Here is a 27965-nt window from a genome sequence, read left to right as displayed (position 1 = left end):
TCCCCTCAGTGAAGGCTTTGCTTTCTGCGGCTCCTCCGCTCAGCCAGCGATGTTGAGGCTGAGATGTGAGATGCAACTCAGAGGGATTCGCTCATAGAGGCAAAGTTATGGCACGGTCATCCTCGGAGAAAAAGGTCCCGCAGCAATTTCTCTCTGCTAAAAGTCCCCGCACGGCATCCTGCCTCACTGGTGACGCGCACGTCTTTCTGGGACGCACAACCCCGGATCGAGAAACCCCAAAATTACGCGTCAAATTAAACTAATTTAAATAGAGACAGAAACGCGTCGAGAACCGGAGGAGATTGCAGGTATGGGGTTATTTTTTTGCAAATTTAAAGCAGTGTTTGTAGTTGTCAGCAAATGAATCGTTTTTAATATGAGGAGACTAACAAAAAACAATCATATTTGTATTGAATTATTTATTTTTCTTATTGTTTAGCCGTTTTTGTTGCACCAAACTTCCCACCAAAGTTATCCCTCAGACAGCACATCCTCTGTGACCCTCGAAAGTTATTTATGGGTTTAAAACTTTTCACCCAGATTGCGTCAGTGCAGGTTTGTGCCTCTTTTTCTCAGATGGCACCCAGATGACATCTTCTTGAAATTCACCGCTAAAGTGTCAGTGCGCCTGAAGTTTCGCATCTGCTTGAACGACCCTTTTCTTGCCTTCCCAGCAGTGCTGAGTTTGAGTGAGGGGCACAATGCAACAGGCCTGTGAAGTGAAGATAACAACTGGCTCACAGCTACACACGGTGAGACCTCCCTGTTTTCTCCCCACAGTAATACGGTTTTGTGTGTGTAGGCTATGCTCTTCGTGGACTAAGCCAAAAGCTTTCAACTAAACACCCTGCATTTACCTACATAATCTCTCAATTCCTCAAGACTGATGCCTGGCTTTGCTCAGGACTCAATGCAGAGCGAGGCTGTGGTCATAAAGAGACTCCAGGTTGTGAATGTGGGGTATCTTAATGGATGAAATGGACAGGCCATAAAAGAAATAGCATAAAAGAGAAAGATACATGGAAAAACAATGTAAAAAAATTCCAATTCTTAAAAAAAGTAGACAATCTATCAAAGTAATTACAGAGGGACAAAACAATTCAGCTATCAATGCATAATCTGCACAAAAAAAGCTACTAACAGAGTTGGAACCTGCCCAAAATTCAGGTATTTCTTCTTTGTGAGTAAATGAGTATCTTTTGGTGAGCCTTTGAACTTTCACTGGAGTACTTATACTCTGACCTGAGTAACACTTCACAAAACCCGTCGTGTTAGGGTGAAAAATACACACTCGTTCACCTCTGCTGATCAGCCGAAGAGTCTGAACAAGATTTTTAATCTCCAATCATCTCTGTGTGAGTAGTTTTACTTTCTGCTAGCGTGGTAAGAATTGATGACAATAATGCTGCACTGGGAGAAGTATAATTTTACCAAGTATTGCTTTACAGTCATGCGCTGTATGTAATGGGTCTACTATTACCTCGACGTCAGCAGATGTGATGTATTCGTTTTCTTTGATTTACAATGAAAAATTCAATGTTCTGCAGCGTCGGAGTGAAATATGTAACAATTAGGAAACAAGATCTTTATTTGACCCACTTTTTGTGCAATTCTTCTGCTTTACTATGAATCTGATTTTCATGTCTTAGCTCTAAACCTCTGTCGATGGATCATTTAAAGAACAAAGCTGGAGTGAGATGGGGGGTTTTCCTGTTTTCCACAGGTGTGGACACTTTCCTCTTCAGTGAGGATGTGGTGAGAGCTAAGAAGTCAGCAACAGAGGGACATCTGGCTAACTAGATTTGTGCTTTTTATTTTTACTTTCCTGGTATTTAAGAGACATCTGCACAGCTGGGGATTTCTCATCAAGAGAGGCATTTAATGTTTTTGCTAGTCTTCAGGGTAAACTTTAAGATGCTTAATTTGTCTGTTGATAATAATGTTACTGATGTTGATGATAATAAAGTTTGAGATCCACTCCTTAATGAAATTTTGGGGGTGTGAAGGGGCACCCTGAGCCTGGAGAGAATTATTTGGAGTAGCTGTTATAATTTGGATCTTCTTATTTGCGCAAAAACCTACTTTCCTGCAATGATGCAGATCATAACAAAGCAAAGAGCCAAAGGAGCCTGATTGCTGTGATTGAGCTTCTGCCACCGCTGCTGAAACACACATAAAAATTGAAGCGCAACCTAATTTTTTAAACTCTTAAGTGCTTTTATCACCATGTGCTATGCCAATAATGCGCACTATATTACATGCAATGTATAATTTACTTAATAAGGTTTGACCTCTGACTCGTTGAATATAGTGCAGAGCGTGTCCATGTGACTAATTACCAACATGAAACACAGCAAAAAAGCAAAATGCAACATTCCTGTCAGCGATACACATCTGTTGAGTCAAACAACTGACTGAAGCATTTTTACTGCATCCAAGTTCAGGGGCCACATTCTTTGAAGTGTGCATCTGTAGACCAAATATGTTAACAACTTGTGTCATCAGTCACTTATAAATAGTGCTCATAATAAAAAAGCAATGGGGCAGAAAAAAGGAAGTCAGGCAGAAACTTTGTAGATGTCGATAATCACGGGGTATTATAGAAATACAAGAGTTAAACTCAGGTGTAGGAAACACTTTGTTTGCAATTTGAGAGCAATTTCCTGTTAAAAACATGGACAATGTTTTAGTCAGTTTGAGCTAGTTTCAAGGATTTAGGGATGTTGTTTGGTCAGTTGGTCCACCACTTTGTTCCAGACTGAAATATCTGAACAACTATTGACTGTATGCTCTGACATTTTATACAGATGTTCATGGTTCCCAGACGATGAATCCTAATGACGAATGACCTTTCCTCTCCAACCATCGTGAGGTTGACATTTTTGGTTTAGAGCGAAATGTCTCAACAGCTATTGGATGGATTGTCATGAAATTTGATACAAGGATTCATTGCCCCCTCAAGATGAATTGTAATAACTTTGGTAATCCCTTAATTTCTCCTCTAGCGCCACCTTCAGGTCAAATTATCAGTTTGACAAATTACTTTGGTTTCTTATAAAATACTTGAAAAACTAATGACATTCACATCAGCCTCAGTTGTACTTTATGTTTAGTGTTAGGTAGCGAAAGTTTTCATGCTAACACGCTAAACTATGATGGTGAACATGGTAAACATACATAAACATCACATGTTGGCAATCTGATGCCAGAATTTAGCTCAAAGCACTGTTGTTCCTGTTGTCCACCATGATACACCCTCACAGAACCACGCATGGCCGCAAACTCTTCGTCTTGTTAATTTGCAAGTTTAAGACCTTCCAAGAGAAGCCGAATGTACAATTTGTTTGGTTCTGTGCAGCACATGATGACAGTGATGTGCTGTGCAGCATTTTTGTTTTTTGTGGCAAAACCTGCCATATTTAGAATATTCTCAATACAGAAAATACTTATCAAATATCAACATTGTTGTTTGGTGAGTGCTACTTATGTTTCTGCTATCAGGTTTCAGACAAGCACCTGTGTTTTTTTTTCTAAATCTTTTTCTCATGATCTTGTGATATTTGTTACTTAATGTATCATTGTCCTCTTCTTGTTGTAGGTGTAAAGTGAATGTTGATGCAGCCATAGTTTCAAGTGCCCTTCGACCAAGCCGAGAATGACACTCAGAGAGTAAGACTTCTGAGTTTACTCTTCACCTCCAGAGCCTTCAGGAATACCACCAAAACAGATTAACAGGTAAATCAACAAGCTGGTTTCATCAGAATATCTCTCTTTATGTTACTATATATATATGCATAAGAAATTAGGAGATATTTTTATTGATGTTTTGTTATACTATTGTTAATATTGAAAAAAAATATTGGTCTTTGTTATGACACTTTGTTCTCCATTAAGTTCAAACATTATCATTCAGCATTCTTGCCTGCAGGGACAACAATCACAAAGGTTTACTTTTGGTAAAATATTCTTTACATTTCTCATAGGTGCAAAAATTGATCATAGTAACTCACAGACGGACACCATCTACATCTCAGATTTGCTGGCTGAAATCTGTAATACGCTGACTCTGATCTCCAAAGCTCAGTGCTGTTTTCACAACTGAAGTGTGTTTGGTGCATATTGGGGTCAGAGGAAATGGCAACCACAGAGCACAAATGAGACACAAATGAGTTCAACGTTGACTGTAGTGTGACATGGATTCTGAAGAGAGACAGGCTTTGAGTTCACTACACTGGAAGTGAATATTACCTGTAATTGTTCCTCCTACCCATACTGGCCATAATGAAATCCCTTTGATTGTAAATTAAAAGATGGTTGACAAAATGCACAGTCCTCCTTTTGTGGAGCAACCTAAACTTCAGCAGAAGCTTCAGCAAGTCAAGTGGGTTTCTTCCAAAGTTACAGAGTTTTTAGACTGTTTCTGCGTACATACAGGCATGTGAATACCTAGTATTTTAAGATAGAATTGAAAAAATGTGAACCCATCCTTTAAGGCCTGTCAGTCCATCTGCCTTTTAAAGTTTAGGGTCTTAAAGTATAAAAGTCTTGTACTTCCATTGTTTATGGAAGTACAAGACTGAAAAAATTACATTACCTGTTCAAGCTCAAATTTTATTTGCAATTTTTTTTGAATGCTGTACAACAAAATTAAATTAAAAAAAAATTTTCATGTTTGAAAATGCATAATTCATGTAAACATTGAATGTTATGGACTCCAATATATAGTCCTGCCATAATTATAAAGAAATTGAATTTAAAATGGATTTTGTCTAACATTTTCAAATATACACTTTGCAATAATGTGGCATGTGTCTTAACTAGTAGGCTACCAGGGTGAACCTGGTAGAAATTTGAAATACAATTGCAAACTGGTCTTTTAAATTTGAATTATTTTAGCTTGTGTCAAAGTAAAATGAAATGGAAATTGCGTTTTATTTAAATAATGAAAATTATTTAAATAAATAATGAAAATATTTAAATAATGAAAATTTAAATAATGAAAATATTTAAATAATGAAAATTTAAATAATGGCAGGCGGACAGGCAGGACAACATTCCACTTCTTGCCCTCTAGCAGGTTGCTATGTCCACACATAGCTTGAGCCAAGTTGGACTTGTTTTTCTAGAGTTGCTAGAAAATAAAGATGCAGTAGTTTAAGTGCAGGTTGGGCTTGTTTGTGCCTGTCTGAATAATGGCCATTAATGTTTTGCTGTTACATTAGTCTGCTCCAAGATACTTTCTGGTGTGAAGAAATTAGTTTAATACTGGTGTCATAGCAGAGACTAGAGGCTTTGTTTCCTGTTGTATAGCTTCTGTTTAACATCTTGGGTATTTGAATGACATTTGGGCAAATTTGGCAGCAAACCTGCCTGCTGTCTAACTTGCTTTCATGTGGCTGTGCCTCTTTCTCTCCTTTGAATTTCTCATCATTTGATACAGTCCTGTGCAGGATTCAGTATTCAAAAGTGATCTTGCCCAATACTGGCATAAATCTGCCTGAGCAGGAGTGCTGGGTGCTGGGACCAACACACACTGACTAAACACTGACTTACTTGTAATCAAACCCTTTTATTACACGCTAGTATAATTTACAGTTCACAGGGGGTGCAGGTGCAAAACGCTCGCCCCGCCGCAACTTCAAGCAGCGTTGGTGCTTTCCAACAAACACAACTTGCAGTTTTTGCAGGTGAGAAGCCTGTGAGGGATCATGTCCTTGTCATTGCACTTGCAACTCCTGCTGCTGGTCGAGGCATGGAGGGGTTGGGATCTTGGGGTGGATAGCATGAACCTCTGCATTCCTTACGTCCTCTCAGTGAAGTCCACTGCTGGAAGGTGAAAGGACGCGGCTGTTACTTTTTCTGTGTCCAAAGTCACCCCCTCATTCACTTCTATAAGAGACAGTAGGTTTCTTTATAGTGAGCAGCCAATGAAGCTAATGAATGAACATCAAATGTGGTGTTGCACAACTGCAGTTTTCACATCTATAGAATGCAACGCATCACATTGGGAGATTATTAGCAGAAAGTTGTGAACATGCCATGGACACTATTTTTTATGCTTCATCATATTACACTAAAAATTCAGACACTCAAAGTGGCAGACAGTAAATGTCATCCACTATACAGGAAATAGGGAATGATTTTCACTCTTTATAGACCAATTGTATCCCAATTTTCAGCCATGTTTCCTTTTACTCAAATTGTAGAGATCTCTTTATTTGGGCCCACACTTAGTGGTGACAGTTGAAATGTAAAAAATGATAATGAGACTTTGTCTCCACTCTATTGCACTCAAATTGTACCTGAAACTACACATCTAATACATGTACACATTTCTAATTACATCACTAGTTACTTAATCATGGCAAATACGCGATTAATATAGCACAAGACACCATAGGTTTATTGTACTCTTGCGCAGACATTTTTATTGGACTGTAACTGATCAAGCTCTCAGTGTTTCTGCGTGTGTGTGTGTGTGTGTGTGCGTGTGCGAGAGTGGGTCAGTGTTAAAACATGCTTGGCATATGGCTTTGGGCTAACTGACAAAAGTGTTACCTCTTGGCTTGTCACTATTTTAAGCACCAACAGTACTAGCTCTGTGGCTACTATGAACACATAATAGAAAACTGTACCACACACGCTCCAGCTTCAGGATGTACAGATACAACAGACACGTGTTCAAATATGATCTTAAAGTCCTCCTCTGGCCATTTTTTGTTCAGGCCCAAACTTCTGTTTTCAGTTTGGTCAATCTAGACTCAAGGTACAGATTTGGACTGATAAAGGTGAAAAGATCTGTTCATAGCATCTCATCGGTTGTTACGATCCTTTTTCTCTGCAGGAAATATTTTGTAATATATACCTTGTATAAATGGTAGGTCAAATAGGGACAGATTTTGGAGAGTCTTATTCACCAAGTAACCTTTCTAAAATCTAATATTTTACTAGACACACTGTGTAAAAGTTAGAGAGAATGTCCTAGTGGAAGTGTGCAGCAACGTGGTGTTAATACCTCACTACAAAGGGGCTGATCTCCAATCCCCCATCGCTCAAACCCTCAGACCCTCAGCACATTCACAAACATGCACTCAAGCACACTCTGAGGACAACTTGTGAACAGCACATGGGAGGGAAATACTTCCTCGCAATACACTGGCCCAATTCATTCCCCTTTTAATCCGCTCTGTGCTTTCTGCCTAATTTGGTCTCTGCTTCTTATACATGTCTAAGTCAGAGTGACTTAGTGATGCAAGCTACAAAAGACTGGTGAATGCACACAGGTTTACTACGTCCTCTACTCCTACTTTGCTTTTCAGCATCTGGGGTTGGGTATATGTCACGTTCTAAGCAAGCCTGAGCCTGCCCTCTGATTTACAGTGTAATGTCATTCCTAGGAAAACAAAGAGTTCAGCAATTCTTAACTGTGGGTGGGTGTGATCATACTCACAGCTTAAATATGATGCATATTATTATGCATGTACTATATATGTGAGGCAAGTTGTCAAATAAAACCAGGCGTATCTGCATCTGAGACAAGTGGGGAAAATTTCTGCTGAATTACGTTGTGGTTTGGGTGAACTGACCCTTTAAAGGCTACTGCAGCATTCTAGCTCCAATAAACAGACCCTGTATAGAAACAACATTTCTGATAACAAACTGAGAGTACAGTGAGCTGCTGGATCAACACAGGGTGAGTGACTGATGGAGCTTTTTTCTCCCAACAGAAAGTGTAATTAGTGGTTTTATTGTGCCAGGGAACTGCTGACATGATGATTGTCGGTGACGGTGGCCTGGTGTTAGAGCAAGATTTTTACACTGTGGTCTGGAAGCCTGTGTATGATGAAATCAGCCGTGGTGCATCACTACTCTGTTGCAACTTGCACATTCCTCTGTGATTCAGAGCAGGCGCTTGACTTTAAATCGGTAGCTATCAATTGGGACACAAGACATATGTCCTGTATGTACAGTATATAGCTGAGTTTGCTTGTTGCCATCGACAGTGGGCCAATCTGTTAAAGATGTCAAAGTCTCTGCTGCTGGTTGCCCCTCTGCATTATCTCTGCTTTACCCCACCATCGCCCTCACATCCAGCTGTTTTATTTATTTTAATTTTGACTTAATTCTAGTAAAAATCTTAATATTGACTTGTACTTGTCTGGAAGTCCTGTTTGATCATAAAAAGATTTCCAAGTCTTAATTTGTGAGTTTGACACCGTCGTAGCTCACGTATGAATACACACAGTCTTGTATGTTTCTGTTTAACAAGGCTCATTTAAAATCTGCTGACGCAAATCAAAGTCTCGGGAGGAGGATCCTTTGGAAATGTGTTCCAAGAAGGGCTCAAAGTAATTCAAGGTTGCACGTTGCATGTTGGGGTGCCAAGTCAAACTGCAGTACGGTCGGCTCACAACACAGGCATGACACCCGATTTGACTGTTATCAGCCTATTGAATATGCATTATCATCACGCATATGTCCCAACGGGCTAGTAATGGCCTACTAAACTTACTAGTAGGTTCAGGAGGCTGTTATCACCCATTTATTTCAGTAAGCCGATGTTGGTGGAGCCCAGTAGGCGCAGAAGGCCTACTGGTTATCAGGCAGAGGAGGTCAGTCAGGGCCATCAGGGCCTTCTCTGCAGGCCCTACCATTTTTGAGAGCTGTCATTTTTAATTCGCAGAACTAATTGCTGCAATCTCCAGACAATCCAGAGAGATGTATGGCTCTGATTGCCCGGCTCACTGTGAAGATCAATAGCCTCTGCAGCTATCAGCAGCTTTTCAAAGGCGTCTGCCAACTTGCCAGCACTTGATATAATCTTAATTTCTGCTAAACAAGTGAGGGCCAGAGAGAAATAGAGTGTGTGTGTGTGTGTGTGTCTGTGTGTGTGTGTCATATACATTCAGTGAATGTACATGATGTTTAGTTCATTAGTTATTATGAAGATTATTTCAGGTCTTTCTATAGTTGCTATGGTGGTTGCTATAGACGCTGCCATGGATTTTTAGTGAAAGCACGTAGTTTACATGTTTGAGTCATTGTTTTTGCATTGTGTAGTTGTCTGAGCTGTTATGTTATTTGTGTTATTTTATGCAACTGAGATTGCGCGTGTCTTCATGGAGTCCCCCCCCCCTTCACACACAACAGAGATAGTGGCCAGACCACATCTAAAAGTGTTCATTAAAAAATCTGATTGCTGCTGGAACAAAAGACCTTCTGAGTCATTCAGTACAACACTGAGGCATCACTAGTCGCTCACTGAGCTTCTGAGTCACTGTGTAATGGATGGCCTCCATAATGCGGAACCGTTAGTTTGGTCCTTGTTCTCTTTTCTACAGTAACCTCAAGTGAGTCTGGGGTAAGGCCAATCACTGAGCCAGCCTTTCTGATCATCTTATTGATCCTGTCTTTATCATCCACAGTGATGCTGCCCCCCCCCCCAGCAGAGCACAGCATAAAAGAGGACAGTAGCTAAGATTCCCTGATTAAAAAAAAAACTTGAAGAAGCTTCTTGTTGATATCAAAGGATCTAACCTTCCTCAAGAAGAAAAATAGTCTCGACCGAGCCTTCTTGAATACAACCTCACTGTTCTTTTTACAGTTTAATTTACTGTCCAGGTAGACACAAGATATTTGTAAGACTGGACAATTTCTATCTGATGACCCTTTATTATCACTGGGAAGACTTCCTCTTCCTTCCTTCTGAAATCAGGAATTGATTCTTTGGTCTTCCCAATGTTCAAAAAAATTTGCATCTCACCAGCTCCCAAATAATTCGACCTCTCTTTTATAGGTCGTTGCCTTGATTAAGTACATCTACTAGGACAATGTCATCTGAAAACTTTTGGATTTGACAAGACACCTGACTATGCCTACAGTCAGCGGTATCGAGTGTGAATAAAAAGGGGGATAAAACTGAGCCCTGTGGAGCTCCTGTTTTAGTTAAGATAATGTCAGACTGTTTGTTATCAAGCCTGACAAACTGAGGTCGAGACAAGAGATAATCTAAGACCCAAGCAATAGTTGTGTTGTGCAGTTTAAAATTCATTACTTTGTTGGCTAAAATATGAAAGGTGTTATGGCTGAAAATATAGATCTTGTATTTCATCACGAAAATAAAACAAAGGCCAAATTGACCAATTTTATATTTAAGGATTTTTGTCACTAAATCATGATGAGAGGGATTACTTCTATATGAGTCTTTACATTGTTTTTTAAGAAAATCCTGCATAGGATACCTTTAAATAAAAGCTATTATGTTTAAAATATCACTGAATTTAAAACATTATCATCAAAGCAAACTTTCATGCAGTTACGTGCCGACAGGCAGCTTCAAGATTCTCATAATTAACAGCAGTGTTGGGCAAGTTACTGAAAATGAGTAATTAGTTACAGTTACTACTTACAGCTTGTTACTTCTCTCAAAAAGTAATTGAATTACTTTTCCAGTTATAGCATATTAAGAGTGATTAGTTGCTAAGGAAAGTAACTTTTTTGTTACTTTTAACGCACAAGTGTAACTCGTCCCAAAATCTCATAGTTCAATCCACTCCGTAAAGAATTCCTCACAGCCACAAATCAGTTTAGTTCAATCCACAAACATAAAAGAAAGACAACTCAAAAGTCCGCTCCAGGTTTTACCGCAGATCCACAACTCAAACCAGAAATAGCAGCAGCAGTTTAGTAACAGGTATTATTTACAATATAAAACATTATAAATCCAGAGACAAGTTGGCTACAATGACGTGACTTTTCAGCGCGGCTCTGAGACACGGTAAGGTCAGATGATGTGTTTGTGTTGTGTCTGCTATCCTCTGCAACTGTCCACTATTTCCACGCAAGACAAAAGTAACGAGTAATGAGCCCATTCAAATTTTAAGTTGATGTAATTAAGTTATTTAAATTGAAAAAGTTACGTTATTAGTTAGTGCCAAAAGTAGTGGAATTACAGTAACTTTTACAATTACATTTTACAATTAGTTATTCCCAACACTGATTAACAGTCATACTTCATGTAAACACTGCTGAGACATTCAGTCCAGTGCAGTAGCTGTAATAAGAGCAAAAGAGGTGGAAGAGTAACCAGCTTCAGCTGTACTGTAACTGACCTGATTCACCTCAGTGACTGTATTACAGCTTTCTGTCTACTGTCAGTTACCCTTAAAGGATCGTTCTGTACCTTGACACAATGATTAAAAAATGTTAACTGTCAGTTGTTTCCTTGAACACGTCAAAATGATTTGATTGATGTTTTGGTCTACAGTTTTCTGTTAAGTTGCTTAAAGCAATTTTTTCTTTGAAAGATGACCTCATTCCATCCCTTTTGTTGCAAATATTTTAAATGAATGTTAAATAAATGTTGAGTCTATACTAGCCATACCTGTGCAGATACGTCATGCATTGTACACTGTATTTATAGCCTGTGATCAGAATAAATCCTCTCTCTTAGGCAACCTACTACATGTGACTTTGAGGTTATTTATGTTTTTCTTTTTTTTTCCTCTCCCAGTGAAACCAAGGCAGCCATGAACCTGTTCAGAAAGGATGCCATGACCACTAAGAAGGAGAAAGAGAAAGAGATCCAGTATGAGGACCCTCCAGATGGAGGTTGGGGCTGGATGGTGGTGCTGCATTGCTTCCTGGTATGTCTGATAATCCCTCATCCCTGCATTGAATTTATTATTTTATGTAATTAACAAGATGGTTTTAAAATATTTTATATAATGTTAACTTCATAAACATAAGTGATGATTTTTTTTTGCAATGGTGTGGTTTCTGGTCTTTTATTAAAGTTTCCAATAGAAGGACAGCAAGAAAAAAACAAAATTTTAACCAGGAATATAAATACTAGTCCCAATATTTGTGTTTCTTTTTCCTAAATCTCCATATGTGTGTTACTTAGAGTTCAGTCTGAAACAAGAATGCTAATCAAGCCTGAAGAAATTCAATATATTGACCTCACATACTACAGTAGCACTGATCTCGTTTCCATTTCTGCACGTTTGTGTGTGTGTGTTTCATTGAACGACTGCAGGTAAATGTCCTTGTGATGGGAACACTGAAGAGCTTTGGGATCTTCTTTGTGGCGTTCCAAGACGAGTTTGGAGGCTCATCAGAGAGCATCAGCTGGATCGGTTCCATCATGTCGAGTCTGCGTCTCTCTGGAGGTTCGAGTCGAAAAAGTCTTTCTGAATCACCTTCACAGCTCTGTGGAGTTCCTAAAGATTCTCATATAATTGTGTCCTCTCTCCTTCAAGTTCTCCCAAAAGAGTTGAAAGAAGAGGGCAAAGCTTTTACCATTACCAGCAGAAAATGAGGAAACTTTTTGAGATCATATTTCATGCTTCCTCTCCTGTCACTTCTGTAGCACCCCTCGCCTCCGTGGCCTGTGCTAAGCTAGGAACCAGGGTGACCTCCATCGCCGGGGCAGTGCTGGTTAGCGGAGGCTTCCTCATGAGTATTTTTGCCAACAGCGTGGTGTTCCTCTACATCAGCATGGGAGTGATAGTTGGTGAGTAGAAATACCTCAATGGGATTCAACCCAAGGACATCTTCTTTGTAAGGACATCTATTTGAGGTTGTGAGGTTGAGTTTGCCTCTTGTCTGTCAAAAATCCTTCTTACTTACAAGGTGTTTGATAACTTTCTTTACTCCATTTAGGAATGGGTTTTGCACTACTATACCAATCCTTCTCCGTGGTCACAGCGCTGTACTTCCGAAAGAGGTTAGCAACGGCGTATGCGATCGGGCGTTCTGGGATGGGTTTGACCTTTGCCCTCGCACCATTCACTCAGCTGCTCCTGGACCAGTATGCATGGCAAGGTAGGCGGGAAAAATCTGTTAATGAACAGGAAGTTCTAGTATTTTTCCTTTTTTTGTGTGTGAGTGGTGGTAGAAATACAGCGCATATAAGCTGTCTTCGTCCCTCACAGGGGCGATGCTGATTCTTGGCGGTCTCATGCTGAATCTGGTCGCCTCTGGGCTGCTTCTGCGACCCATCAATGTGAAGCCCGCCTCTGTGTCAAACCCTACCTCTTCTCCCACCCAAAAGAGCCCTGCTGTCTCCCTCAAGAGCTCCTCAGAGAAGGAATACACTAAGAGCTGCTTGAATGGCTCCTCTCACTTATCCAATGGCATCTCCAAATCAGACTCATTTCCATCCCCTCCTCCCCCTCCTCCACACAGGGACACAGAAGACCCGGAGGGGCAGTGTACTCAGGGACTCCAGGACCAGTCAGTGAACCCTGAACTGACCAGACTGGTCCTCAATGGAGTGAATGGCCATGAGCCCCACAATGACTTGGGTCAGGGTAAACCCACCACCCCAGACACTTCCATGGAGCTCAACAGCAGCATGAATGGCTCCACCATTGTTGCCTCACATGCCAGCACACCGAGTGAGGTGACCAGCAGAAAAACCAAAGTACTGGATTTCTCCTTGCTAAAGGACCCATTCTTTTGCATCTACACTTGGTCTTTGGTCTTCAGCCAGCTGGCCTACTTCATCCCCTATTTCCACCTGTCTGCCCGAGCCAGAACTCTGGGCATCGACGCCATGGACGCCTCCTTTATCATCTCTGTTGCAGGTGAGGCATACATTTGTCAGTAGTTTGTACTGTGTTGTTATGATCCACCTTAATAAAGCAAATTATCGTTTGTCATCAAAATAATATTGATTTTGACAGTGAAACCCTGATAATGGTTCCTACATATGGTACCAATCGACCTTGGGTAAACCTACATTTTAAGCTTTAAAGGATGGGTTCACAATTTTTCAAGTCTGTCCTAAAACAACAGTCAGGTGTCCAAACAAACACTGACACATGTTTTTCTTGCTATAATCATTCCTCTTGTTCATACTGACAATTAAGAGATCCCTTCATAATGCACTTTCAATGTAAGTGATGGGGGACAAAATCCGCAGTCTTCCTGTGCAAAAACGTATTTAAAGGTTTATTTGACGCTAATATGAAGTTTCAGCTGTCCAAATTAGTCAAATCAATTCTATATTTTTACTGTCTTTTAGTGCCAGATTCCCTTTTTTGTTATGATCCTTCTTCCACAGTTCAACAGTAAAACACTGTCCATGGAGACACAAAGAGGAAATTACTAAAAAGACTGTAACTGTAGAAGATATCCACTTTATTTGACTAACTCAGATAGCTGAAGCCTCATATTATCTTCTCTGTGGATTTTGTCGCCCACAACCTACATTGAAAGTACGTTTGGAAGAGATCTTCTAGTGGTCAGTATGAACAGAAAGAGTGATTACAACGAGCAAAACCTGTTTCAATGTTCATTTGGGAACCTCAGTATTGCTTTAAGACAGACTTGAAAAATTGTGAACCTGTCCTTTAATGCCTTCATTAAGGTCATAATTTAAACAGAAGTATGAAAAAACAGCCAGTCACACAAAAAATATATCACACACAGCAGTCAATAACAGAGTTGTTAATATCCAGCATGCCCTTTATAAAATAAGTTATAAATAGCGACCTCATAGCTGAACTTCTCAATGGTAATTTCAAGTGTAGAAAACGGCACACAGCCTGAATAACAAAATGTTGCATCTCTTAGTCAGCCTATGAATGTGAAGAGTATTAAATTAAGGGCTTTTATAACATGCAAAGCAAAAAATGTTGCTTATACTACACAGTGGCCATGTTGTAATTGGTGAAACATCTCCTTTAAAGTGAATCACAGGACATTTTAATGAGTGGATTCATTTATCACATTCTCAATCTCTCAGTGAGTTTTTATAGTGTTCTTTTATGGTATTTATAGAAATATTTTCAATTTTGCAATGAATTTTTATAATATGTCACATATTTAGAGACATCTTGTAATTTAAAAAGACCTCCCTCTCTGTTAACTCTGCCAGAGGAACATTACTTCTCCTGACTGTGGACCAAATACAGTGTCCCCTTACATCCAGTTCTAGTACAACCCCTCACCTGACTGCCAGCTCAGCAGTTTGAAAACCACATGATCGTGTACCAAAGTCAGTCATGTCCACATTTGAGTTACAGCGTGCCATGTTCTCTGTGGTATTAATTGTTGTCACACTTCTCCTATTTAAACACACTTGGGTGTTTGATGAACCTTATAGAAGACAAAACTGGTGGGTTTTATCAATAAAGTTGTTCTCATCACAAAAAGGGTCATTCAAATCTTCTAGATTAGGCATCAGTCACGCATCAACTCAAAAGGAGCCAAAGAGTAAACGTGACAGCAGCAGGGAACTCACTGTGACTGTGAAGAAGGCAGGTCCAGGTTTCTTTAAGACTGAGCTTAAGAAGTGATGCAAAAAAGTCCTCAGTCAACTTCTAGGCATTAATTATTTGTGAGCTGCTCAGACTCTGCAGTATTATGTAATGAATGTGCTTACATAAAAGCTGAACTTTGGTCCACTAGCCAGGGCGGGTGGGTTCAGCAGTATGCCATTGATGAGGCCACTCCATATGAGCTGAAAACAGAATTAACATTTTGACCACCAACCACATGTGCATGTAATTCTTTAGGAGTGCATGGTCAGGCTTTGTGAATAATTGAAGTGCTACAGATGGGGTTGTGTGTTTATAAGTTACATGCTTCCGTTTTGTAATCTATCCCTCGGTAATCAGTCCTCAGCAGACAGAGACAGAGATGATGTTGCCTTTGTTGAAAGGTGTATCAGGGTGTGTTCAGACGACAATAATGACAGCTAAATGCTCTGAAACATCTGTTATTGTAGGCTCAAGGATGTAATAAAGGTAGAAGATGTGAGAGACTTCAGTGCTGACATTTCATACATTTCTTACATTGCATCTCTGCAGTGAGAAATGACACAGAGAGTGGCCCCTGGTTAAGGGCCACTCTATGGTTAACGGCCCTTAACCAGAGGCAATGTAGAAGCAATCTCTACAATGTTGCTATGTCGGTGTAACAAATACCAGAGGATATAATGTCTGAATTTTCCCCCAGAGTTTGCAGGTTTACTCAGCTGAGCTGCATGCCAGCGATCAGTGCCAGTGAGCAGCAAGACTGACAGATTCTTTTGACTTAGACACGTTTGTTCTGTCACATTCTCTGGTCATGTGCGCTGTACTGAGAGAGAAAGAGAGCGACAGAGCTAGGAAGACGGGGTGCCACACACACCACAAAGCCACCATCCCAGTGTCCCGCTGTCCCTCTTTCCCCCGACCCAGCGCTTGTCATAGAGGCCCATTGACTCGACTGAGGGAGGGAGGCCGCTATCGTCCGGGTCAGTCTATTCGACAACCCTCAGCCACTAACACTGGAGCTAACTGGAGTCGCTAAGCAACAGCTAACCGAGTAAAGTTGCTGGCGTAGTGACAAGAGGGGCTCCCAACTTTGTTTGAGCCCAGTTCTAAAGTGACTGATACTTTGCAGAGGAGCACTGAGGCGGCAATATGTACAAAAGAGGAGGCAAGACAAGCCAACTGCAACCTCAGAGAAGCTGGGAAAACCAACATGCCTTTTATAATCCTTTGCTTTAATCTAATGACTCAATGTCCTGCTTTAAAGCAAAGGAATGGCATCTCTTCACACCTTGCAACGCTCCATAGTCTGTTAATACCCAGAGGTATGCAAATATGCCTCTTTTACCTGTCAGCACTCCAGAGAGAAAGGGACAGAACTAATAATGCTGCTTATGCAAGTTGGCGTAAGGTGCTACTTGGAGAGGCCATATTTAAACTGCATTGTGCTGAGTTTGAACGGGAACAGCTGCAGGCCTGGACAAACCTGCTGTGATTAAAACACACAAACAAACTCACAACTTGTCTGTATGCAAGCAGGGGACACCCCAGGACATTGTCTTGGGTCGCTACAGGAGGACACATAAACACAGCACAGCTGCCTCATGTCATCTATCTAACCTCTGCAGAGACAAACTCTCTAGATTCTGTTATGTAAGAAAAGCAGAGGTGTTCACTGGCACGGCATTTCATTTTTTATTCATTTGGAGCCTTGAAGAGTGAAAATGTAGCTGATCATCATTAATCACCGGCCACATATTAATTTATGTTGATTAATGTAACCTTTATTCACATATATTGTAAATATTTATACTTTTAAAAATAATAGTACACACTGTATGCAAACTCATCCATATTAACTTCAGCAGAAATTTAATCTATTTTGGGTTCAAGCTGAGCAGTAATGGCTACAGCCTGTGCAGCTGTGGTGCAGAGCCAAATGATGGGTAACTCTGATCTGCATAGAACCAATTTGTTTCATTGATCAATGGCTCAGCACTGCTTGCTTGTAGCTATTCCTGCGACGGTCAATACACCACTGCAGTTTCCGCACCACCTATCGCGTTCCAGTTGACCTCAGCAGAGAGCAGCGCATATCTGCATAGTCATCATACCCGACCGGAGCAAACAATCAATCAGACGGAATTGAATGCATAATAGGTAGTTTTCCGGGGTATCGCAAGCGTAACACAGATGTTAACAGATGGATATGTTGACATCCACTGTTTCTTGGAAACATACTCATGTTTTTACTTGAAATAGACATAGAGTAATCCAGACATGTATAGTCCTTCCTCCCTCACATTCTTTCTTTACCCTATCCACACACACACACACACACACACACACACACACACACACACACACACACACACACATATATATACATATATATATACACATATAGCTATGTATAGATGCATGCTTGCACTCCTCTTGGCTTTGTTTTTATTCTGCATAAAATAACTGCATTAAAGGAACAAGACGTGATGCGTTTACAGGTCCCTGCACCGATTACTTTAGCTGCACTACACTCTGCAGACTTTGACAGTTACCTCTTTCTGTGCAGCTGAGCATCAGTTAAAAATGCAGGTCCTACCAGGATTATCTCAACACCAAAGATCAAATGTATTTACTGTTTTATGACATCAGTGTCACAGTTCAGGAAACAATGTCTGCGTGTAATTCTCTTAGTGACAGGAGGGGAGCAGGTGGCTTGCAGGTGAATGGAGAGGAAGTGGAGCGATGACACACTGCATCATTTATGAAGGTTTATGAAGAATTTAAAGTCAAGTCAATTTCATTTATATAGCGCCAAATCACAACAGAAGTTATCTTAGGGCACTTTTTACAAAGAGCAGGTCTAGACCGTACTCTTTAATTTACAGAGACCCAACAATTCCCCCATGAGCAAGTAGCACTTGGCGACAGCAGCAAAGAAAAACTCCCCTTTAACGGGAAGAAATCTCGAGTTGAACTGGCCTGTAGGTGTGCAGCCATCTGTCTTGACCGGTTGGATTGAGAGAGGAAGGGAAAGGGGGACAGAGACACAGAGAAGCATAATAACAAAAATAATAATAGAAATATGACTAATAATAATAGTGGTAGTCATGGGCAAAAGCGACTAACATAATAGCAGTGGTGGTGGGCGTCTGGCCGGACCACAGGGACAGAAGGCACTCTGCAGCCGAAGGTCTCCTGCAAGACGAGAAAGCATAAAACTACGGGGAAGATGCCAAGTTAGTAACATGCATTAATGGTACATGAATGTATACAGATGGAGAGGGAAAGGAGGAGACGAGGAGCTCAATGCATTGTGGAAGAACTGGTTCACCCAAATTACAACAAGACTAAGAGTCTACAGCCACATTAGCAGGTCTGTCAGGCTGTGTTTAGACACAGCAGTGCTTGGAGGCAAAAGCTAAGATCAGCAAGCTCACAATGGCAATGCTAACATGCTGATGTTTAGCAGTTATAATACTAGGCATCCCATGTTCACCATCTTAGTTTAGTGTGTTGGTATGCAACATTTGCTAATTACATACACTGACATGTTTTGACATTTTAATCTCTGCACATTATTGTTTAATATTCAGTCGGCTTTATTCAAGTATTTAATTACTCTGGTAACTGGACATCTGTTGCCGGACTGGATCTGTTTTCCAAATGTGAAGCTTCATGATTATTGAAGGCATCTTTATTTAAGTTTGAAGAGAGCAGTGTGCTCTTGTTTTTTGGATACCATCAAAAACTCCATTAACAAAGAGCAGCTTCCTGTTACTACCTGAATATTTTATTGAATACATTCCCCAGCCTGCCTCTCTTCTCATATTCCTTCCTTTAAGAAACTGTTGGGAACATCTTGCTTTACTGTATTTAACCAGGGTAATCCACTCAGTGTCAGCACTGCTTTCCAGGGAGTCCTGGGTACATGCAGTACATTTAAAAACAAACTATATACATATATATACATATATTTACATACCTTATTTTTCACCATTTTCATCTTACAGTTTTACTTTGAGTAAAATTATTTTCCCACCAATGTTTCAAAATCTTTGTTTTTCAAATTGAACTTCTCCCACTTCACTCAGTCCCAGTTTCATTCAACTGTCCATCCGCCTCACCTGTTTGCCTCTGTTACAGGTATCACAGAGACGATTGCCCAGCTGGCCTCAGGCTGGGTGACAGACAGGAACCTTTTCCATAAGTACCACTACCACAAAGCCTACCTGATCCTCTGTGGCCTGGTCAACCTGCTCTCCCCACTGGCAACCTCCTACATCCTGTTGATGGTTTATGCTGTCTTCTTTGCCATCTTCTGCGGCGGCTACATGGCCCTGCTGCTGCCAGTTCTAGTAAGGAGACCACCCAACATAAACATGACTTTTCGTATCTTTTAAAACAAATTAATTTCCATCACTTGTTCCCCAGGGTTGTAATTTTCAGTAATGTTTTATATTACAGGCCCCATAGTAGAGAATTAGAAGAGAACTGACATAATTGTAAATTCATAGGATGTTTCCTGAAATGGACAAAATTGGCTAATTTGGTACTTATTACAAAGAAAATGGAGACATCCATATAATAAATTCCAATTAACTGTTAGTGTAACCTTTAGACCTGTATTTGGGCACAGCAGCGCTTTGAGCTAAATGCTAACGTCAGCATGCTAAAATGCTCACAATGGCATTGCTAACATATTGTTTTTTAGCAGGTGTAATGTTAACTATGTTCACCTTCTACGTTTAGCGTGTGAGCATGCTAATCTAATCCTCTATTTTAATCTTGAGGCAGACATAAATGTCTGTACCAAATTTCATGCCAATGAAATTCCAATCCATTCAACACTTGTTGAGACATTTCACTCAAAACCACAAAGGTGAATCTCATGGTGGCACCACATGAATAAAATCAGGGCATTACCAAAGTTATTTGGTAGGTTGTCTGGGGGTTATGAATTGTCAGCACAAAACATATAATGGCAATTCATCTAATAGTTGTGGAGATATTTCAGTCTGGAGCAACTGACAGACAGGCGCCGCCATCCCAAGAACCAAAACGCTAATGAAAATGAATATTTACTTGAGAATAAATGGAGCAGTTGTTCCAAGGAAATTCATCTAAAAATGCTCATCACAACTGACTCAAATCAAATAACTATCTGTTTCCCCTGTAACTGTTACAAAAATTACATAATTCTTCCCAGGGAACTTAAATCATCAGGAAATTACAGACCTGAAAAAAAAAATTTTCATCTAGAAATTCAAAGTTCTTAGAAATGTCTCAACCAGGCACTAAGCAGTTTCACATTCTTTATCACATCGCATGAGGCAGAGACCGAAAGTGATACTGAAGAAATTTCAAGTGGAAACTGGCTTTTAGAAAATCAATAAAGATAGTGAAGGCAGTTGAATGTTGCAGAATTTAGATATAAAGGTACCACAGTGTGGTGGCACACAATCCCACCAGTGTTAGTTTTCAATATAGTATCAGTCTGTTCATGTACCATGTAAGACCCTACAGTATCAAACTCCCTAATCTGGTCAATTTACAATAAGTGTATTTGTGTCGGGGGACTTTTTTACCATATAAAGGTGAAGTAGCTTTGTTAGCTACATCATTGTGTCACATCATCATGTTTCCCAACCGCCATCACGGATGGAACAACATATTAAGTCAGCGAGTATCCAATATCTCCAGGTCATATCACACCTGAAAACAAAAACATCAGGTCATACGTGGTTTGATTTCACTTGGAGGTGGTGCCATCTCAAAGGCCAGGACAGGCCTCTGGGCCTAAATGATGACATGTGTGACTTTTTTTTCTTTTTCAAGTGAATAGAAGAACCAGTCAAACCAGTTTTAATCAGATTAAAACTTCTGATTTTCTTGACTGATGTAAAGCAGACCAGTTTGAAAAGAAGGTCAGGTGTTTGTTTATATCTTATAAAACATGCTGTCAACACACCTAATTTGAATTGACAAGCAAGGGTTGCTGTGATGAGACCTGTGCATTAAAATGTAAACAAAGGGATCAACCCACCACCAAAATTCAACACACAGGACTGGAACCTGCCATCACTTCTAAATTGATTGACAGGTCTTTCAGTTCAGGGCCTAACACTACACAGCAGCTAAATCTGAGTTACTGATGTTTAAAGGTTTACTTACATCAATAATGTTTGAAAAGAAGAAGTAAAATGTACCTTCATTTTCAGTTCAGACAGGTTTACAAAGACACAATGCTTGTTATGAATCAGTAAGAAAAAAATCAATTCAATTATCTGTGAATTTAGCTCAAATTTATATTATTAATTAAGAAAACTCAGGATTGGGCCATTACATGGAGACAATCAAGTCAACACTTGATTTTCCTTTTTAGTTTTTTATGTGTTTGCCTGAGTGTACATGGTTTTTAGTGAGCTCAAACATGCAGAACTCTGGTATCTTTACATTTTTCTTCATTTCAAAACAAAAGGAAAATCATGGCAGTTAAAAGTTGCTCAATGTGTAAGGAACTCCAGGTTGAATGTGCTGTTCTGCCCTGCAGGTAGATCTTGTGGGGTCGGAGAAACTCAACAACTCCATGGGCTTCTCCATGTTCTTTGTCGGCCTGGGTTGCCTCACAGGGCCTCCTTTGGCAGGTGAGTGGATCACGTCATGGAAAACCTTCAGGAGTCACACATACGCCAACTTTTCCACATGCACACAATAACAAATGCATACATATGTAGTGCATGTGCATGGGATTGCAGCCATGATGTTACTTTTCTAAGATGATTTGTGTCACAGAGGGCGAGTTGAAGTTTGTGCACATGTTTCTGTGTGTTCTCGTGTGTGTGTGCATATCCATAAGAGTTTAAAACAGGGAATAATTGAGTAGAAGGATCAGTGAGAAGGTTGATAAGCCTTTGTTATGAACATATATTTTTTGCGGGTGCTGCAGCACATATTTTCATGGGGCCCTGAATTCCTTGCAGTGCCTTCAAGTGTGTGTCTGCTTGGGGGTGTGCAGTCACTTATACAGTGTGCAAACTGAAACACAGAGAAAAACAACCTATAGTTAGCACCGCCCTCAACGCAGACTGGGATTTTGGGGTTGTTTTGACGAAAATGCATACAGAGGTTACTGGGTCAAATTTCATTCTGCCTACAAGCAAGTCGAGTCAAACTCTTAGAATAACAGTGCTGTGTTCATGGCTGGGTTTGACTCACATTGTTTAAGTGATGGCAGATTGCCTTTGTTAGTTTTAGAGAGCTGTTTTTAATCTGGGATCAGTTTTTCGTTCCAGTGTTTTCAAAGTCCCAGGTTGTTGCAGATTCCCTCTAATGAACTGTGCCTTTTCTAGGGCAGCTAAAAAAATACCAGCAACATCAATCATCTGCTTAACACATGAACATCTTTGATATATAGGGCACCAAAACTTGCAGAACAACTACAGTTTGTCTCATCCTGACACATATAGTATATTCACACACCCACCCAGCATTTTTCCTGTGAATATGTGAGGTACTTCCAAGAAAAAAAAACTCTTCTTGCTCTTATTGGTAACATTTGGCCTCAGTTAAAGTGGGGTGTTCCCTTGAACCTACTGACATGGTCCCTGCCCAGTGTGTTCGGCAATCCCCTCAGAGGAGCTTATGGAGTTCAGGGTTGAAACGTGACTAATGACCCCCTTTAGGGTGGTACGGAAATAGCATGCAGCTCTGTTTACCATCCCTGCAGCTCATGTAAGAAACTGACATTAGGCAAACTAACGCCTAACGTCAGTTTCTAACTTGAAACTCCCTCAGGCCACAGGTTGTAACAACATTCCTGTTGACTAATCCCTCCCCTCAGGATAGCTGTCTGTTAAGTGTCTCAGCAGCAGTTTTAGTGTTGTCGGTCCTGCTTTTCATCTGGTCCACTTGTCTCACAGCAGTTATCTTTTTTGAAGTAAAATGTCAACATGGCTCATTTAAGGAAAACAAATAAGGACATAAAACACAGGAAGTTATGATAGTCTACACAGGGGTCGTACATGCTAAAAAAGTGAACCCTCACCCTGCTGTAAAGTGACGTATGAAGGATGTAAAAGTATCAAATGGGAAACATAAAGGATTTACTTTCAAAATGGAATATCCATTATGGAAAAAAACACTACCTTAAATTCATTGCACAATATTTGAAAAACACAACTGTCCTTATATGTGAGGGAACGCAGTTCTGTTTACAGTGCCTTGCTAGCTTGTTGTGTTACATATCACAACCTCAGAACCGCATTCCTGTGCAAGCGCAGCGGCATCTGCCTTACACAGAACGACTCTCCAGAGACTGAAATCATGATTACTGCTATTATTCTTTGAGGTTATTTCTAACCAAACTAACATAATTGCAATCTTCTTGGAAAAGGAACATGTCACCCGGTGCAGCGGATGATGAACACCAACCAGTGGTATTTGTCACAACCTGCCAACCCAGAAGTTGTTCTTATTATATTAATGATTCATAATTAAGCATCATTACCAGTCATTAATCACAACACACAAATGCTTTAAAAAGACTGTTTAATTAGAAGGTGGGACCAAATTTTTCCATTTCCTGTGTTGTTGTTGTCTTGTAGGGTTCCTGTACGACTACACTCAGACTTACGACTGTTCTTTCTACCTGGCTGGCCTCTGCTATCTGCTCTCCTCCCTCTCCCTGTTCATGGAGCCGCTGGCTCAGCGCTGGAAGGGAAAGAGGAAACAGACCCAGGCCAAGAGAGCAGAAAGCAGCTGCAAGACCAACGGCTGCTTCACCCCCGACCGCCTGCAGAACGGCGCTGTGTAGATGAATGAAAACCCAGGGAAGGCCTTCGATCTTGAACCAGCATGCTCATGACTTGCAGTGGGCCTGCATACCTCGGGCCTGAACGTGACTCCAACTTCAAGTCGGGACCTAAGTGACCCTTCATTTCTGCAGGAGTGTAACACGGGCCGAGGAAAAGACGTTTATGACCACAGTAACATGATGTCCAAGAACATACAGTAGTCGGGACGTTGGTGAATAGATTAATATGTTGAACATTTGAAAGCCAAAATTTTAGTGTTCTGCAAAATATTTTATCCCCTGTTCTTGTTCTGATCAGAGGTACAAGCATCAAAACCGAAGATAACACTTTACGTACAACAGCCAGCACATTTTAATATCAGCAGCTTTGCAACCATAACTTATTAGAACATAATCTAATCCTGTTTTCTTTTCTTTGCACATAATATTGCTGGAAACAAGCTATGCAACTGAGCTTGAAATCCTGTCTTCAACTAGTTTTTTTCTGTGATGACTTTATTGGAAGCACATATCCTCGAGGAAATATTTTTCACCTGATCTCTTTGGAAGCCTTTACCTGTTATCAGTAAACCTGTACTCACACATATGCACTTTGGGCCAAGTTGTGATTATGCTGCATGACATTTCCTCTGACCTTTTACTGCCAGATAGGTAAGATACTGAGCAACCACTTAATCGTAGACCGCTTCTATGACACAATATGTAATCTGCTCTATGAAGCCAAAAAAAACAATAACTGCTTCAGTAGTTAAACAGAGAAAAAAAAATGTATCTCTTGTCCTGGCAGCATTATTGTAGGCACAGGGGTAGAATGTATGGCATGTTTTAGTAGCATTTAGGTGTGCTCTATTTCAGCGATGCACACTGATATTCTCGTATTTATATCTTTATTAATATTCTGGACGTTTTTACATCCCTCAACTACTTCAACATACTTTCACATAGACACACGAATCAAACCTCAATATATGTAGCTCATGTAAGACATCTTTTTATCATTTTAAAAGCATTCAACTTTTTTGTCCCATGAAAATGAATGTTCATCTATGAGTGGAACATTTTCAGCTTCTTCTTCATATCTAGATACTTCATTTAAACTTCAGACCTTCCCCACCCTCTGTACCTTGTCGCATTAATTCCGCCTCTTCAAACCTCTCATATTTTTTCTGCAACTGCAGGTTTTATGCTTTTTTTTTTTCAAAGCTTTTCAAAATTTATAATGGGTGTATTGTGCTGGTGACCACGTTGACTTCTGCCACCAGAACATTCAAGGGCAGTGGGAAAAATATCATGTACTTCAACTGAAATTGAAGCTGTTTTCAGCGCCTGCACATAGATTGACCCAGTGAACTTTGACACTGATAAGTAACCCTTTTTAAATCTTATACTTGTCAACTGGCAGAGACATCTGACAGTGTATCTACTTTCAGTCTCAGTGCTTACATGCCAACTGATACTTCAGCTGCTTACTTAAACTGTCTCCAACATTTCCACTTCAGTTGAATTTTCAACGGACATTCCAGCTGCTTTCATCTCTTACACTTCACCTGACTGTTCAACTGCTTTCATCCATTACACACTAAACTGACGATTCAAACTATTTCAGTGCTTCATTTTCAACTGACACTTGAAATCCTTTAACTTAGAGGACAGGTTCACAGTTTTTTAAGTCTGTCTTAAAACAACAGTGAGGTGAAACAGGTTTTCCTCGCTGTAATCATTCCTTCTGTTCATACTGGCTGTTTAAAGATCCTCATCAAATGTGCTTTCAATGTAAGTGATGGGGGCCAAAATCCAGTGTCCACACAGTCATTTTGTGCAAAACTGCATTTAAAAGTTGATCTGAAGCTTATATGAGGCTTCAGCAGTCTGAGTTAGTCATATCAAGTGGATATCTGCCACATTTACAGTCTTTTTAGCATCAAATTCCCTCTTTGTGTTTCCTCAAACAGTGTTTCCCTGTTGAGCTGCAGGTGGAAGTACAGTAACAAAAAGAGGGACTTTATATGGACTTCATATTAGCTTCAGATACAGACAGAGGCTTGTGGATTTTGTCCCCCATCACTCCCATTGTAACAAATTGATCTTCTAATGTCCAGTATGAACAGGAGGAACGATTATGGCAAGAAAAACCTATTGAAATGTTCCTGTTCAACCTGTTGTTTTAAGACAGACTTAAAACCTTTGAACTTGTCCTTTAAACTGCAACTCCCACAATATTTGACATGCAAATTCACATTTTGACCTGTTTACAGTGTTTGCACCTGCAATTTTGAGCATAAGAGTGCACAGTTTAATTTTCTTCAGTTTCTTCTAATTTTTCTTTTCTTTTTTAATTAAAACTTGATATCAAATTGACCTTTTTTTAATACTACAACACACCAGAAACTGCCGTTCTCCTTTTATGGTTCAGTAACATTTAAATAGTTTAACATGCCAATGATCTTGTCATGCCAAGTTCATCACACCTGGGCTGTTCTATGCAAGTGCACAGAGATTTTCATTTGATTTACGGCTCACTTGCACACACTTTGACTGCAGCAAAGATACCAGCTCCTGAAAGAAAAAGCCTGTTGGGTTGAGGTTTAAGTACGTTTCCGAAATATTTTGATCACATGAGCAGCTGAAGAGCTCCGCTGAACGGTGTGAATATTTGTGTGTGATTAAGTGCATATTGTCAACCTTATGTCTGTAACTCTCTGACCAACTGTGTTACAAAGATGTTTTGCTGATGTTGCTCATATAAATGAACACCCATTGAACGGTGCCCCAACTGGACTGGTAGAAAACTGTTGCCCAGCCTTTACAGTGCCTGCAGGCAGCCGATTAGTGGCAATGCAACTTAGATTTACATTGTGTTTATATATGAGAGTCTTATTGCTTGTTGAATCTTATTTTTTATGCAGTAGAAGTTGTGTTGTCAGTGTATTTCTTGTTTTTCACCGCTGTTTGCCTTACAAGGTACTGTATTGTATCTTATACTAACTTCCTGTGATGTCAGCCAAAGACACATTAGAAACCTACCTACAACTTGAAGCTTATTACTAGTTTGGACAATGTATATAACTTAAACCACTATGACCACCCGTTACACACAGTCATCTCCAAGTCTCCATTGAGGACAGCCCAACATCCAGTGAAGGACATGTGTTTTGTTGCGCTGCCCTCTTGTGGCAGAGGAAGTTTCTACTCAAAGAATGCTGTCTCAATTAGTACCAAATTATTCCCCCTCAACTCACTTTCACAATACTGAGCAAGGCTCTTTGTATTGTTTCAATAATGACAGTCATGCACAAAAGCTCTTTTGGCTCACGAGTTGCATTCACCACCAGTTTGCTTCTGTGACTGAGGGCCACTTAATATTTTGTACCATAAATCTTTTATGAAAAGTATTTGATGCTTTAAAAGTAGATTTTGGTTGGGATTTTATTTTACTTGTTAGTAATTTGGATATTTGAAGGGGTTGTATGTTTAAGCGATGTATTGAACAAATTTTTATGTCCCTTTTGGTTAAGTCTCAAACTCCTCTGATAAGTTCTGTTTGATGGCGTCGGATCTTATAGTTTTGTTGAAGCAAATGCATTTATGGGTGAAGCACTGTTTTGTCACTACTCTGGCTCATGGATTTGTTAACTGATCGAGTTTAGAAAATATGCTTAACCAATCATAGATATCTTGTTCCAAGACCTTAGAGTTCATTTTTAAGCCTTGTAACAGTGCGCAGTCAGCTGTAATAAACTGACGTGTGACTCAGTCTGTTCTTGTGTGATTCAGAGCAATACCTGCACCGAAAAAAAAAAAAAACACTCACAAGTTGCAATATTTTTAACATATTTTATTTACACGTCATTTAGACATACTGATGTGAATAAACAAAATGATTCATC

At 40.0% G+C, this 27965-nt stretch overlaps 1 protein-coding gene across 4 annotated transcripts; it reads left to right on the top strand.

Annotated features, from left to right (window-relative positions):
• Positions 1-53: 53 nt before the first annotated feature.
• On the top strand, positions 54-27832 carry slc16a4 (solute carrier family 16 member 4). 4 transcript variants are annotated; one of them, XM_067592063.1, is made up of 11 exons: positions 54-308; positions 678-752; positions 3599-3735; positions 11513-11645; positions 12038-12170; positions 12371-12514; positions 12664-12825; positions 12936-13589; positions 19410-19621; positions 21817-21910; positions 23870-27832. In XM_067592063.1, the coding sequence occupies exons 4-11, from the start codon at positions 11529-11531 to the stop codon at positions 24076-24078; spliced, it is 1725 nt and encodes a 574-aa protein (XP_067448164.1). In that variant the 5' UTR covers positions 54-308; positions 678-752; positions 3599-3735; positions 11513-11528; the 3' UTR covers positions 24079-27832. The 4 variants fall into 4 exon arrangements, with proteins under 4 accessions (XP_067448164.1, XP_067448163.1, XP_067448162.1 ...); XM_067592062.1 differs by having other exon boundaries at positions 675-752; XM_067592061.1 differs by lacking the exons at positions 54-308; positions 678-752 and adding an exon at positions 1250-1355.
• Positions 27833-27965: the final 133 nt, after the last annotated feature.

This window comes from Thunnus thynnus, chromosome 6, assembly GCF_963924715.1.
Source record: "Thunnus thynnus chromosome 6, fThuThy2.1, whole genome shotgun sequence".
In the NCBI taxonomy this organism is placed as follows: domain Eukaryota; kingdom Metazoa; phylum Chordata; class Actinopteri; order Scombriformes; family Scombridae; genus Thunnus; species Thunnus thynnus.
Note: the sequence above shows the minus strand (reverse complement) of the source record. Positions and strands in the feature narration are given on the sequence as shown.

Bases quoted from the DNA above. Each gene is read 5' to 3' on its own strand.
- slc16a4 (XM_067592063.1), top strand. From the start codon at position 11,529: ATGAACCTGTTCAGAAAGGATGCCATGACCACTAAGAAGGAGAAAGAG. The intron at 11,646-12,037 runs GTATGTCTGATA...GAACGACTGCAG, and splicing joins TGGTGCTGCATTGCTTCCTG to GTAAATGTCCTTGTGATGGG. The intron at 12,171-12,370 runs GTTCGAGTCGAA...TCACTTCTGTAG, and splicing joins GAGTCTGCGTCTCTCTGGAG to CACCCCTCGCCTCCGTGGCC.